General features: G+C 35.1%; 1 protein-coding gene across 1 annotated transcript in view; it reads left to right on the top strand.

Annotated features, from left to right (window-relative positions):
• LRPPRC (leucine rich pentatricopeptide repeat containing) overlaps positions 1–16388 on the top strand; it is a 96060-nt gene that overhangs the window by 22471 nt on the left and 57201 nt on the right. The window contains exons 12-15 of the mRNA XM_065929360.1: positions 2135–2253; positions 3717–3810; positions 6967–7033; positions 14829–14856. Coding sequence (XP_065785432.1) covers positions 2135–2253; positions 3717–3810; positions 6967–7033; positions 14829–14856 — 308 coding nt within the window. The remainder of the gene's footprint in view (positions 1–2134; positions 2254–3716; positions 3811–6966; positions 7034–14828; positions 14857–16388) is intronic.

Genomic DNA, 16388 nt, shown 5'->3' on the forward strand with positions numbered 1-16388 from the left:
CAAAGGACTCTGAAGAGTCTTCTCCAGCACCACAGTTGAAAAGCATCAATTCTCCAGCACCCTGTAAGATGAAGAAGTAACATTCTTACTAGTGCAGTGACTTTGTCTTTTGGGGAATATCATATATAAACTGGTAGAAATAAATAGAAGAAAGTAATGACTGCAGAGATGGAGGATGTAGAGGAGTATTTTTCATAAGGAAAAAATAAAACTTCAGGAAATCAAAGAAAGGAATTCAGAGCTCAGATCAGACTGAACCAAGTTTTCAACTGTAGCATGATCAAACGTTTATTGAATAGAATTTTCCTGTCTGCAGATTTGGCCATCACCAAGCCCTAAAAAAGATTCTTATAAGGACTTCCTCATGGCTTATCTTGCTGGTGTTTCTCTGGCACAAATGGAAAAATCCTCTCTTAGAATTTTAGTGGACTAGTCCAAGTGAGAGGAAATAATACAGAATGATTAAGGATCTACATGCCTTGGTATATTGTTAGAAACCTGAAAATAAGAATATAAAAGAGGTAAAATATGAATGGTAAGGCTGGTATGAAAGCCTAAATATCATTGAGTAAAATGGTTGAGTAGGAGGTACTTTTTATTTTTCTTAGTAAAATGGCTTTTTATTGAAAATCTAAATAAACAAGTGGAAATACATCTATGTCTGGTTTCATTGGAAGCAGTTTACTTTTTTCCCCCAAATGACTTACAATAAGTTTTTTTTTTTTTTTAATTTGAACAAAATCTGAACTTTAGTTAACAATACACATTAATTTCTTGTTTTTTCTTTTTTTTTTAAACATAATATTTTCTTTATATTCTCAGAATTGGATTAGAAGTTCCAAGCCTCATTCAGTTTTTTTGTTTTTAAAGATCACTAAGGTAATAATTTTCTAGACTTTTAGGAGTAATACTTGATGCCAAAATACATGGAACTATATGTTTTGAGTGAATATAAATTAGAAATCTGGCATTCTGTTTATACTAAATCAAACAAGTAGAATAAAAATGAATCCTTATTTTAGGAGGTGCTTTTTAAAAAATAAGAAATTCCCTCCTTGTAGTGAGTTTTCTGGGTAGAGTCTAAAATCATGTGGCATAAACAGCCCTAGTCGGTGGAATTTGTTCAGAAAACCCATGTATCTTTCCCAGTAGTTTGAAGTACTTTAATTCCTTTAAAACTTTTTGAATGGAGACTTTCAATTCATAAACTTTATTGTGCTTACATTTTAAATGTTTCTTACTAGATCGTTTAGATTTTCTAAGTTCACAAAGGTTTGAGATCATGTTTATCTAAGTTAATATATGAATATTTTTTAAAATGTGGATTGTATTTTTGAGGAATATATATGTAGGTATGTCAGATCAGGCACCTTTCTTTCTTCTTATTGAGAAGTGTTTGCATCTTCCTGTCCGACTATAGTTACTGAAGTGTATATCCTTGACTGAACTCATCTGAGCAATGATGGGAATCCAGGTTTTCATAACACTGCTTTAGTTTCAGTTGGAAAGATACATACATTAAAAATGCTACCAGTGCAGGTCATCTAATCAGGCAGAATGCACTCTTCCTGACCTGAAAAGCCTTATTAAAAGATTGAAGAATTAAGAGGTTAAAAGGTATTTGAGGCACTGATGATGAGAAGTGTTTGTATAGGAATCTTCTGTCTGTAGTCAGTTTGTTGAACTGTTTGCAAGAAAATGAAATAGTTATTTTATGCTATTAGAGTATTTTAAGACAGCTAAAAAAAATATCCCTTGTCTCTGTGATATTTATTCATGTCAAGTTTTATTTTGTAGATCCATCAATGCTGTGTGATAGCAATGATGTTTTATGATCTCTGTTCAGTTGGGGTACTGGAAATTATTAAGCATCTGGCTTAATTGTTTTCATTTTTCTTATAAATTCTGGAGTATTTCCTTACTATTTACTCCTGAATTAATAGGGAGAGATGAAGGAGGGAGTAGTTTAGTTTTTTTCATTTAGCATCTTAACACCCAGTTTTGTTCTTTCTCTTTCAGACAAACAAAATGCCGAGTACTTTTCCTACATTACAATTCAAATAAATGAACTTTTGATCTTTTGTTAATGTATTCTAAGTTCTTCATCTTTGTGCTCTTAAATTTGATCTTACAGGTATAGTGGAAGTCCTCAAAGGAATGCATGAAATAGGAGTAACTCCTGATCAGGAGACATACATTAATTACGTGTTTCCGTGCTTTGATAGTATAAAGTCAGTTCGTGCTATTTTGCAGGTGAGCACAGTGTGGCTTTAATTTCATAATTGAAGAGAGAGCGTCTTCCCTCCGTAGTGTTTTGTGGTGACCAAGGGAAAAAGCCACTGAGCTGAGGACTAAAATGGTTATGTTGGTATATAACTTTCTAAAGCTTTGTAAAAATATTGGTGAGTGTAATACCTCTAAAGTTGTTAAACTTTAGAAAAACTTTAAAAGGTAAAGTAACATTTGTCTTGTGTTGAGAACATGCCAATATCACAAAATTTAAATGAAACATTTTCACTCTAACCCCACTCTACAATGCAACTGTACCTATGTTTTGAGTAGTACTTTTCACTTCTTTTGAATTTTCAGAATAAACTCTGAATAAATTTACTATTCTGTTTTTGTTTTTTTTTTTTTGAATAATTTTTTGTTTGACTCCAAAGCTTTATTTTCCTACCAGATAGTTCCTGTCCCCACCAGAATAAGCAAGACATTTATAAAGGGAGCTGTGAAAAATTGACTTGGATAGTGCACTGGTTCAGCAAATGGCTGCACTTTGATTTTCAGAATAAAGTACTAGGCAGTTAGGAACAACTCTGTAGAGTACCACATACAAAGAAATATTTTGCTCAGAAGACCTGTTTCTTAGGTGGTTATTCACATAATGCATTTATTTTTCTGTATTGTTAGAGTGTCTTTTCTTTAAATAATTTCATAATTATATTCCTCTTAAAGATATAATTTATGTCTTGAGTGTCTTTACTTTTCTTCCCTGAGTCCTTAACAGTGTATTTTGAGACTATGCTATCCATATTTGACTGTTAAGAAATGCATTTAAAAAAAGTAATTTCCCCACATATTCTTATTTCCCCAAAACCTACTCTTCTCACTTGGCACCTTTACATTATAGTATGTAATTCCACAAATTATTTTTTATGATTGAATATCTTATTGTATAGGTGTACCATAATTTATCTTTATTTATTATTGATTAGTTTATTTTTAATATTGTGGTGTTATTATAAAGTGGTTCAGTAAATATATTCAGCTGAATTTCAGCTCATTTACTTAAATTATTAAATATGATGTTGAGACAAGTAATTACCCATTTGGAGTTAAATAAAAATAAATTTGGCCTGTACCTCATTATATGCCTTAAAATATCATTTTGGATCAACACATGTTTCATTTTGGATCAGTACATTGTTGTAAATGAGAGAGTAGTTCTGATGTCTTCAGTAGTAAACTCTCCCTAGAAGGAAGGCATTCTAATAGTAATAGATTATATGAATTTGAAGATAAACGTTTAATTTGGGATGTTGAAACTCCATCTCATAGCTTTTGCTAAAGTTTGTTATTCAGTTTATTTGTATTTTAGAAAATGATCTTTTAAAGTGAAAGATGGTTAGAGTTTCTGATACAAGGAAATGGGAAAACAGGAAATTTGAATATTTTTAGCTGAGGTATATTATCATTGAAATATGCTTTATCCCTAGGAAAATGGATGTCCACATGATGATAATGTATTTTCTCAAGCTGAATTGAGAAGTGAAGCAGTAAATGGAAACTTAGATTATATTTTATCATTTTGTAAGTATGCAACATAAGTAGTAAACTTGGCTGGTGTTAATTTCTGTGACTTTTGAGAACATACAGGGTATTCCATGCCTTCACTCCCTGCCTCAGGTCGTTCAGAGTAATTTCCGTGAAAGGGAGGAAGTTTTTAAAAAAATTATCCTGATAAGACAGTTTATGAATTGAAATTTATAAATAATTTGGAAGTAGTTTTAAAATTTAAAGAACCTCGGAAGTAACATGGTGTTTAGGTTGGAATGGGGACCTGGAAGGCTTGAATCTTTTTTATGATAAACTGCTGATTATGGGATCAGAAACAAATCTGTCTACCATTCTTTTGTTTAAATTTCATGAAATGGGATTGTATTGCTTCTCTCTCTACCTTGTGGGAGTTGTGAAAATCCTATGAGATGTGGTTTCTGAAAGTGTTTTCTAAACTGATGCCTATTATGGCCCTAAGTTACGTGAAGCCAGCTCCCAGTCCTCATTAATGAAACACAGCAGATGTTTACTAAACAGTTATAAATGATAGGGTGCTTTACAGTGTTCATCACATATTAATAGAATTCATCCATTGATAGATGAAGAGAGGCTTGGAGAGGTTAAATGATTTGGCCAAAGTTGGTGACTGAGTCAGACCAAGATCATCTAACTTTAACCTTATTTTATTTTTTTTTTACTATCAGACATTTTAATTTTAATAATTTAGACATTTTTTAATTAAAAATTTGTAACATTATCTGTGGCATTAACTTGACTGTTTCAGGTCTTGTGAAAAAAGACACCATTTAAAAACAAACATACAAACATCAATATCTAGCCCACTAAAATGTTAAAAGCTAAGCTTTGATTAACATGTATTCAAATTGTTTAAATGGAAGCTTTGTAAAAACCAGATTGTTGGTACATATTACCTCTGTCTACATTATTTAAAAGAGAGCCTTTAATTCAAAATATGCACTAATTGGGTTTATTTTATTGTATTATGGTAGAGGGAACGGCGAAATGTCAGTAGGAAAAATGGTGATTGTTAGAGGGGTAGTTATTTGAGTGTAAGGTTGGGTATTAATGCAGGCTGCTATCTGAGTGTATTGATTTTGCCTTCCACTCTGTATAATATATAGATTTTTCATACTGACAAGTTGAAAACAGAGAGGCATTAACAGGAATCTGGGCACATAAAGGTGAATACAAGAGAGATGCCTTTCCCTTTATCATACCATCCATTCCACTTCATTGTCAACCTCTTGATTTTTTTCAAACTTGTTTGTTGCTACGGAAACTAGATGCTTTCTGTCAGCAGCCTTCCAGCTGGCTGAAATGTTTCTGGTGACCTTTTTAATGAATAAAAGCTTGATAATATTCTGTAAAATACTAATTTGAATAGTTTAGAAATAAGTTTCCAAGAGGTTGTTTATTAAATGTGAAAAAGAAAAACGCCATGAACTTAAAGACTACAGAAGATTTCAGCTCACTCCCATCAGTGCCCTCCCTTTCCCTTGAATTACAAGTCTTTGAAGAGCAGTTTTCTGTAATTGCTGGTATTCGCTGTAGGCTGCTTATAGAGAGGCACTTTTGGTTACTACAAGAAATGACAAGTAGTAGTGAAAAGTCAATGGATTGTCTTTTTTTTTTTTTTAATTGAGGTGTAATTGACATAAAATATTAGTTTCAGGCATATAATATAGTAATTCAATATTTGTATGTATTGGAAAGGGATCACCAGAGTGAGTCTAGTTAACGTCCAATCCTATACATGGTTACAAATTTTCTTTTTTCTTGTGATGAGGACTTAAGATCTACTCTTAGCAACTTTCATATATGAAATATAGTATTACCAACTTTAGTCACCGTGCTGTATATTCCAACCCCCTGACTTATGAAATAGCTAATCTTGATCAAGTTTGTGGAATAATAAGAACCATTTCTCCATTTGAGTTTCTAGGCATGGAAATTAATGTGATCAAACAAAATTCAAGGTTACCAAAAAGCATGTGGTGCATCCACTTTAAAATTCCTACAGCGACTAAATTCAGGTCATTTCTGAGACAGTTTTTAGAGTTAATGTCACATGAAACCACAGAAATTTAGACTTCCTGTTCAAGGGATCTGACAGTTGGTCTCAAGTAATTCTCCTTATGTCTGTAGGTTAAATTTTTTTTCATATTTAGGGAGATGAACAATTATATTAAAACTTATGGTGACTTTTCCCATGAATTTTTAAAAAAACTTAACCAGATATCTAAACTGTATTTATTAATTCTGTCTTCAGAATTTGCCTCCACAGTGGGTTCCTACCTATTATAATTCTGTCCCTCTTGAATCTTTTAGTAGCCACTTTACATATATACTGAAAAGATGAAAACAATTACTTATAACATGGCACTATTTTATATATTTATATAAAATAAATTTAAGAGATGCTCACCATGATTCTCTCCCATGCTTGTTATGACAGGGGTTATGTGGGGCGTCAGGTCTTATGCATTAAAGCCTGATTGTTACGCTAAAGCAAATCAGGCTTAGACTGTCAGCATTGAAACATGCAAGGTTTCATTGAAACATGACTGTTAAATGCCAAAATGAATAGTAGAGGAAATAAAATCATCAGAAAAGTGAAGGATCAATATAAATCAGTTATTTAACAGAGATCGAGGTTATTATGACTTTAGGTTGTCACTCTTGCATGAAAGCAGATTGTAGATCATAGTGAAAAGTAGAATAAGGAAGTGTGAATGGTTCAACAAAATCCGACACAACTCTCAGGAAAGAGCTTACCCTCCCACCCTGCATCTTCTGTTTTTAAAAGGTAGTTACATTCTCTCCCTTCGTAGTGCCATGTTGTTCAGTAACATACAGCCTTGGTATATGTACCAGGCTGACTTTGAGTATGCTCTTAGATTAGTTAATGTATTTATACAGAAGAATATTTATAAATTCAGTAGTTGTATAGATTTATGTAAATGAAGTAAAATGTTTTAAAAGGATAGCTTATATTGCCAATATGTATTACTGCAATTTCTAATTAACTTTGTATCAAAATTTTTCCATTTTTAAAATAATACTTCCCAAATGAAAACTGAAGGATATTGGTATAAGTGTGTTTCCAAATACGTTGTTAACGCAAGTTTTGGTTTTGGTCTGGAATTTTATGATAATTTTCTTTTGCAGTGGAATCAAATACATTGCCTTTCTCATTTGCTTCATTGAGAGGCAGCCTCATTCTAGGCTTTAGGAGGTAAGATGATCACCTTATATGATCTTTGTCTAAATATGGACTGATTTCTTCTGTCGTTTTGACCTACTATTAGAGGAAAGAAGCAGATACTCTTCTCTTGCAATACATTAGTTACCTGAAATAACCTTATCTGTTTTTTGTTTGTTTGTTTGTATCTGTTTTATTCTTACTAAGTAGTTGAATTGAGTTTAGGCTGCCTTTTATGTCAAACATTTCCAAGAAATGCATACTGATTTGGTAAAGGTCTAGTTTCAAAAAAGAAAGCATTCTGAAAATGGCGAATAGAAGATATCGACAAATTTGCATGTATATTTGATTTATGCTTTGAGCATTTAAATACAGGATGACTTTTTTTCTTTTAATCTGTAGGTCTTTGTTGGTTATCTATTTTAAATATAGCGGTTTGTACATATCATTCTCAAACTCCCAATCTATCTCTCCCTCCCCTCTCCCTGCTGGTAACCAACCATAAATTCATCCTCTAAGTCTGTGAGGCTGTTTCTGTTTTGTAAAGAAGTTCATTTGTATCTTTTTTTTTTTTTACATTTCACATATAAGCAAGATCATATGATACTTATTTTTCTGTCTCTGACTTACTTCACTTAGTATGATAATCTCCAGGTCCATCCATGTTGCCACAAATGGCAATGTTTCATTCTGTTTAGTGGCTAAGTAATATTTCATTGTGTGTATGTGTGTGTATAGACGCGTACCACATCTTTATCCGTTCATTTGTTGATGGACATGTAGGTTGCTTCTGGTTTATGGTGGGCTGGGAAGTTAGATAATCAAAGTCATTGTAGTTTGGAAAAATAAAAGCCTCTAAATAAGGGCATGCCATGTCTTTTTAAATTTTTTTTTTGCTCTTATTTTCTGACAAAGATTTTGTGATAGCTGTTTTGATTATTAGAACATAAGCTCCATGTTTGGTTTATTGCCCTATGTTCAGCACATAGATATTAATACCTGGCACATAATCAACACTGTTGAATTAATTACTGAGGCCTTACTTATTCTGTGTTTCTGCCTCTGTTTTTGAGCATTCCCTTTTAGTCAACAAGTATTTATTGTTGAGATTGGAGACATTGATTAGGATCAGATTGTAAAATATTTTAGAAAACAAGAAGGAACTTGTCTTTTATTCTGAAGAAAGTAGACTAACTTGTACTGTGCAGAGGTTTGGCTAAGGCAGAGATACATCTAGAATGTATTTGAATCTCAGACATTATATTTTTCATTTTGGGTTTTTTATTTTTTTAATATATGCCTTGTCTCCTTAATATGTTCATGCTTCTTTCTTCCTTCTCTGTATGGAAATATTAATGACAGATGTTCTGATGTCCTTGCCTACTAATTTTGTTAATTTTTTTTCTTACTATGCATCATACATTTGTGCTTGTTTGCAATTTCTGACTGGATGCCAGTTGTGAATTTTATGCTGAGGAATGTGGATTTTTTTTTTGTTTTTAATTCCTCTAAATATTTTTGAGCTTTGTTCTAAGACGATCTTGAATTAAGTTACTGGGAACAGTTTTCTTACTGCATGCTTTATGCTTTGTGTGTGTGTGTGCTCAGTCATGTCACACTCTTCTCAACATCACAGACTGTAGCCTGTTAGGCTGCTCTGTTCATGGCATTTTCCAGGCAAAAATACTGGAGTGGGTTGCTATTTCTCCTCCTGAGGATCTTCCTAACCCAGGGATCCAACCCACGTCTCTTGCATTCTATGCTTCGTAGGTAGGACTTGAACAGCTTTTTAGTCTAGGATTACTCCCACTAGATTAGTTGAGCCCTGCTCTTAAGGTAGTATCTCCCTCCCTGATCCTGCTACTTTATCTGCTAGCCCATGTATTTTGAGATTATTGGAAATGTGAACTATTCCAGTCCATGCGTGAGTTCTAAGAATCTAGCAACTTTAGAATTGACTAAGCGACTGAAAGCTGTTCTGAAAACAGAACTGATGGATATCACCAGTAGAGCCCTGCAGCTCCTATAAGGATAAGCATGTAAGAGATTCACTTAAAGTTACTTAAGAGATACTCTTTACTAGAAAAATTATTCATATTTAACAGAAATGTAGTACATTACAAAACATTAAGTGAGACATCTTAGTCATTTTAGCTAGTCCTAAGGGAAACTTGGATGTGCATTTCCATTTTGGAATGCAGTTTTTAAACAGTTTTCTACCTTTAATATTACCTGCCCTGATAGTGGTAAATCCCATGGTCCAAGAGGCAGTAGTTCCTTCCATGTGTTCTGTAACTTGTTTGGGTGCAGATTGAGTTTTTGATGCCATCCCACAGTATTTCGGGAAGACCAACACTTTTCTACATATATTCTTAGAGTGGTGTTTTTAAGTGGCAATCTAGTATTTCTGTAAGTTGATAAGCTCAGGAGATGGTCATTGAATACCAGTCAAGTGTAATGCATTCCCAAGGTTTCCCAATATATAAACTAAATTGTCTGTTAACTTATGAAGGTGGAGTCACTATATAAAAATGTTTAAAATTCAATACTGCTTATTAGTTAGGGATTATTCAAGGTTATTAGGGAATTTTTACTATTAAGTTGTTTTCTTTTTAACTATTTTTAAAGTATTTTAAAGGGTATTTACTTCTGACTGATAAAGTTAGTGAATTCTTCTGTCAAATCCAAGCCAAGAGGATGTTTAGTATAAGACTTTCTTTCCTCTTAACAGCACTCCTAATTGAACAAAGTTGAAATGAGAAACAAGGCCGTGTACATTTTATATTTTACTGAAAACTCTACCACCAAAACTATTGAGTGAGTTCTGAGAGACAAAATGTCATTGAAGATAGTTCAAACTTCAGTTGACGATGCGACATACCGAAAACAAATGTTTCAGAGCATTGAAACTTGTATATTACCATATGTAAAATAGATGACCAGTGCAAGTTCAATGCATGAAGCTGGGCACTCAAAGCTAGTGCTCTGGGACAACCCAGAGGGATGGGGTGGGGAGGGAGGAGAGGGGGGGGGTTCAGGCTGGGGGGGGCCCATGGCCGATTCATGTTGATGTATGGCAAAAACCACCAGATTATTATAATTATCCTCCAATTAAAATAAATTAATTTTTTAAAAAAAGAATTGCCTTGGAAGCATTTAAGGCTTTGTAGTCTGTAGATAAAGAGTTCTGTGATATAAGGAGAGATTTTCTGACCCAGTGGCAACAGTTTGAGCTTGAGAAGCAGAATCTGCACCACTGAACAGTGAGGCCTTTCACATGTTGAAAAAAGTCTCTGACACTAGTCCTGTTGAAATCAACCAAGTTAAGTGCTAGATGTTAAGTTCCTCTTTTCAGTCAGCCAGTGAGGCTTCCCCTCATGGTGTTTTTACAAGGAGAAGGAAAATACTTCATGAACTACAGTTTGTGAGTACTCAGGAAATATAACTCTTTAGTGTGCACTTAGGCCTAGATTGCAAGATAACAGGTAATTCAAGGATGAACAGGAATCTTCTTGCCTTCAACTTGTTAGTTATAGACCAGAAATTGAGAAAGCAACTGCAAACTAGTCTTGATAATTATGAATGTGTAGAGGAGAAGATGCAATCTCTGAATGGATAAAGAAGATGTAGTGTGTACACACACATACACACACACATGAATACTGCTCAGCCATAAAAAAGAATGAAACTGTGTCATTTGCAGCAACATGGATAGATGTAGAGATTATCATGCTACCTGAAGTAAGTTAGAAAGACAATATTACTTATATGTGAAATCCAAAATACATTACAAATGAACTTATTTACAAAACAGAAACAGACTTAAAGACATAGAAAACAATTTATGATTCAGTTCAGTTCAGTCACTCAGTCGTGTCCGACTCTTTGCGACCCCATGGACTGAGGCAGACCAGGCCTCCTTGTCCATCACCAACTCCTAGAGTTTACTCAAACTCATGTCCATTGAGTTGGTGATGCCATCCAACCATCTCATCCTCTGTCGTCCCCTTCTCCCACCTCAGTCTTTCCCAGCATCAGGGTCTTTTCAAATGAGTCAGTTCTTCGCCTCAAGTGGCCAAAGTATTGGAGTTTCAGCTTCAGCATCAGGCCTTCCAATGAATATCCAGGACTGATTTCCTTTAGGATAGACTGGTTGGATCTGCTTGCAGTCCAGTGGACCCTCAAGAGTCTTCTCCAATGGCACAATTCAAAAGCATCAGTTCTTTGGGGCTCAGCTTTCTTTGTAGTCCAACTCTCACATCTGTATATGACTACTGGAAAAATCATAGCCTTGACTAGATGGACCTTTGTTGCAAAGTATTGTCTCTGCTTTTTAATATGCCGTCTAGGTTGGTCACAACTTTTCTCCCAAGGAGCAAACATCTTTTAATTTCATGGCTGCAGTCACGGTCTGCAGTGATTTTGGAGCCCCCCAAAATAAAGTCAGCCACTGTTTCTACTGTTTCCCCATCTATTTGCCATGAAGTGATGGGACCAGATGCCATGATCTTAGTTTTCTGAATGTTGAGCTTTAAGCCAGCTTTTTCACTCTTCTCTTTCACTTTCATCAAGAGGTTCTTTAGTTCTTCGCTTTCTACCATAAGGGTGATTTATGATTTACCAAAGGGGAAAAGGAGGGGAGGAATAAATTAGGAGTTTGGGAGTAGCAGATTGTAACTACTAGATATAAACAGTAAGGTCCTACGCACAGGGAACTGTATTCCATATCTTGTGATAAACTATAATGAAAAAATATGTGTACAATGCAGGGCTTTGTAAACATTTTTCTCCACTTATAAATATAGTTTTGTCTTTAAAAAATTTCTTCTCAATGTGTTTTAGTAGGAGGAATGATGTTATCATAGGGCAGAGGATTCTATTAGGGCATGGAACATGTTTTATTTTTTTGTTTTGAAATAATTTTAGAGTCACAGAAAGTTGCAAGGATAAGACACGAAGGTCCTATATACACTCTACACATTTCCCCCCAGTGGTTGCATATTATATAACTACAGTGCATTACCAAAACTGGGAATTTTACATTCATACAATGTATGTGGGTAGTTCTGACAGTTTACCACATACATAGACTTGAGTAACCATTACTGCAGTGAAGACACAGAACTGTGCCATCACCACAAATTCCCCACCTCCTGCCACTACCTCTTTAGCTTCCATTCACCGTCCTTAATCTGTGACAACCACGGATTTGTTCTCAGTTTTTATAATTTTAGTTTGCAAAAGTTACATAAATGGACTTATAGAGTATATCATATATTATTGAGATTGAATTTTTTCCACTCAGTGTAATGCCCCCAAATCCATCCTAGTTGTCATGTGTGTCAGTAGTTCATTTTGAATGTTTTTAAAGTAAACAAGTGCGTTATTAACTCACTATACCAAAACAGTTCACTCTAAACTGCTCAATCTCAAGTTTAAAGAGGCCTATGAATTTTTGTGGGTGCAGATTTTAAGAGGTCTGTAAGTTTTGTGGGTTATTTTTGCAATGTAAGTATAATACACATAATTATAATAAATATATACATTATATTTGCATTGTAATATTATCATTAAAACACATAACTAATCTTCTGAAAGTAGATTCCATATTTGAATTAAATATACAAAGCTTATAGACATTAAGTTTACAAAGCTTATAAATAGCCTAAGACCTAGTGTTCATTGGTTACCCAGTTTTTTTTTTTTTTTTTTTTTAATTTTTTTTATTTTTCAGTGGGTTTTGTCATACATTGATGTGAATCAGCCATAGAGTTACACGAATTTCCCATCCCGGTCTCCCATCCCACCTCCCTCTCCACTCGATTCCTCTGGATCTTCCCAGCCCAACAGGCCCGAGCACTTGACTTATGCCTCCCACCTGGGCTGGTGGTCTGTTTCACCACAGATAATATACATGCTGTTCTTTCGAAACATCCCACCCTCCCCTTCTCCCACAGAGTTCAAAAATCTGTTCTGTACTTCTGCGTCTCTTCTTCTGCCCTGCATATAGGGCCATCGTTACCATCTTTCTAAATTCCGTATATATGTGTTAGTATGCTGTAATGTTCTTTATCTTTCTGGCTCACCTCACTCTGTATAATGGGCTCCAGTTTCATCCATCTCATTAGAACTGATTCAAATGAATTCTTTTTAACGGCTGAGTAATATTCCATGGTGTATATGTACCACAGCTTCCTTATCCATTCATCTGCTGATGGGCATCTGGGTTGCTTCCATGTCCTGGCTGTTATAAACAGTGCTGCGATGAACATTGGGGTGCACGTGTCTCTTTCAGATCTGGATTCCTCAGTGTGTATGCCCAGAAGTACCCAGTTTTGTAATAGTTTTTCCTTTAAACAGTCACAATTTGAGTGAGCTGTTTTTTGCTTTCCTGAAATAATTGCAGATTTATAGAAAATTACAAGAGTAGTACAGAGATCTCTTACGCACCCCCTTTATTAACTTTTAGCATTTTGTGAAGTTATCATTATACTTTCCGTTTATTTACACACACACACATATAAATTTTAATTTTTTGGAGCTACTTGGGCTTAGGTTGCATGTGTCGTGATACCTTATCTTTAAATATGTCAGTATATAATTCCACAGAACAAGGATATTCCCTTCCACAACCAGGTAGTTCAGTGGCAAAGAATCCACCTGCCAGTGCAGATGGACGAGACTTGGGTTCAGTCTCTGGGTCGGTAAGCTCCCCTGGAGAAGGCAGTGGCAGCCCACCCCAGTATTCCTGCCTGGAGAATCCCATTACAGAGGAGCATGGCAGGCTACTGGTCATGGGGTCACAAAGAGTTGGACACATGTATAAGCACATACACATACACACAATTCCACAGAACAAGAATTTTCCCTAATTCAACCACGTCACAGTTGACAAACTCAGGATATTTAACGTTGATGGAGTATTTTTATCTAACATAGCTCATATACCAGTTCTGTCAAATATTTTCACTCTTTTTTTGGAGGGGCCCATATTTTCCTCCCTCCTATATAGAATCCCTGGTGACTTAGATGGTAAAGCATCTGCCTGCAGTGCGGGAGACCCGGGTTCGATCCCTGGGTTGGGAAGATTCCCCTGGAGGAGGAAATGGCAACCCCCTCCAGTACTCTTGCCTGGAAAATTCCATGGATGGAGGAGTGTGGTAAGCTACAGTCCATGGGGTTGCAAAGAGTCAGATATGACAGCGGCTTCACTCACTATACAGAATCCAGTAAAGGAATAGATGTTAGTCATCTTTTCTCTTTAAGTTTCTCTAATCTGGAACAGTTCTTCAGCCTTTGTCTTTTATGACATTAATACATTTGGAGAATATAGGCCAGTTATTTTCTAGAATGTTCCTCATGTTTAACTTCATGTTACATGTCTGACTGGAATATCACAGGAATGCTGTTCTGTTTTTCTCAGGAAATTAAATCTAAAATGTGTCTATCAGCACCTCATTAGTGATGTTAACTTTGACCTCTCAGTGAAGATACTGGTTCATTTTCTCCACTGTGTAGTTAACTGTCTTTACCATTACAAGTAATGAGCAGTCTCAGGCAGATCCTTTGAGATGCTCCATCAAAACTGGGACCCCAGGGTTTAGAGATGGTTCTTAGTGATTCGTGTCCAAATCACTCTTTACTTTGAGGGTTCAAAGTAAGTGAATCAATCTTTCTAAATTATTTTGCCCTGAAAATTAACTTTGATTTTGGAAACTTTTTTTTTTTAAGGCTTTGATCTGTATGTATTGCATATAATGATTGCTAGTACATTTTAATGTTTTTTAAACCTCTGGGTTTATTTTTAATCCTTTGCTGCCCCCTGCAGGTCTATGAATATAAATCTTTGGAGCAAGGTAAGTATTCCTAATATTTGCAAATCATACTGTGTTAGATAAAAAGCAACTATAATAGCTTCATAAATTTATCATGCATCACTGTAAGTTAATGAATTTAGAATCTTGAATTGGTAGTTTTAGTTTTAAAACTACCTTCCTGGATCAGGAAATTTCTTGTTGAAGTGACCTTGAGTTAGTCCTAAATTCTTAAGTTTTCAACTTTTCCAAAAAACAACTGTTAACATTATGGCAGTGACCATACATATTTAATAATTATTTTAAAAAATGTGTGCATGTTATATATGTTATACATATTTGTGTAAGTGTATCTATATGTGCTAAGTTGCTTCAGTCATGTCCGACTCTTTGCGACCCTGTGGACTGTAGCTTGCCAGGCTCCTCTGTCCAGGGGATTCTCCAGTCACAAATACTGGAGTGGGTTGCCATGCCCTCTTCCAAGGAATCTTCCTGGCCCAGGAATCAAACCCATGTCTTTTATGTCTCCTACATTGGCAGGTGTGTTCTTTACCACTAGCGCCACATAGGAAGCGTCAAGTGTATCTATATGTATATCTATATATGAATGATAAACAGATCAATTTTAAACTGCTATCTTTTTAAGAAGTTAACTGCTTTTATGCAGGGAGTACAACAATCCTTATGTTGAATTACAAGATACCACCTGTAATTCGATCCCTGGGTTGGGAAAGTCCCCTGGAGAAGGAAATGGCAACCCACTCTAGTTTTCTTCCCTGGAAAATCCCATGGACAGAGGATTCTGGTTGGGCTAAGGTCCATGGGGTCGCAAAAGAGTTGGAGATGACTTGGGGAATAGACAGCAACACAGTCAGAATGCATGTTATTGATGGGAATTCCCATTTTAAATATTTCTTAAAATCTTACTTTCAGTTCTGATTTTAGCATTACTTAAACTGCCATTCATACTATGTAAGTCAGTTATAATAGGCGGTTAAGATATTTATAAGATTTTTTTTTGGATATAAAGACTTTTTCATTGGCTTATTAAATGTGTCTTTGTTCAAAATTAGGTTTTAATGTGGCTGTTGTCTGTCTAATGTATGGCTACAACTTATGGTAGAATTTATTGTCTATCTTCTCGTCTGGATTGGTTAAAAAAAATTTATAGATAGGATTGTTTTGCTTTGCTTTTTAATAGTTTCTACCTTAACTATCCTTTGGATTGCTATTACCACATCATGCTTTCATTGTTGAGTGAAGTGGGATATGATCAGGTTTACCTAACTTTCCATATTAGAAAATACATAGTTAAAGAACTAACTGTAGTTTGAGTTGTTAATACTTAATGCTATGGCCAGACACTATCTTGAAGAAGGAAATGGCAGCCCACTCCAGTATTCTTGCCTAGAGAAGCTCCTGGACAGAGGAGCTTGGTGGCTGCAGTCCATGGGGCCACACAGAGTCGGACATGACTTAGCAGCTGAGCACATGCTATCTAAAGAGCAAATGAGTTCAGTCATAGTATACACATGAAGTAATTGAGAATCTGAAGCTCATACCACTTCAGAAAC

This window comes from Muntiacus reevesi, chromosome 3 (assembly GCF_963930625.1).
Source record: "Muntiacus reevesi chromosome 3, mMunRee1.1, whole genome shotgun sequence".
Lineage (NCBI taxonomy): Eukaryota > Metazoa > Chordata > Mammalia > Artiodactyla > Cervidae > Muntiacus > Muntiacus reevesi.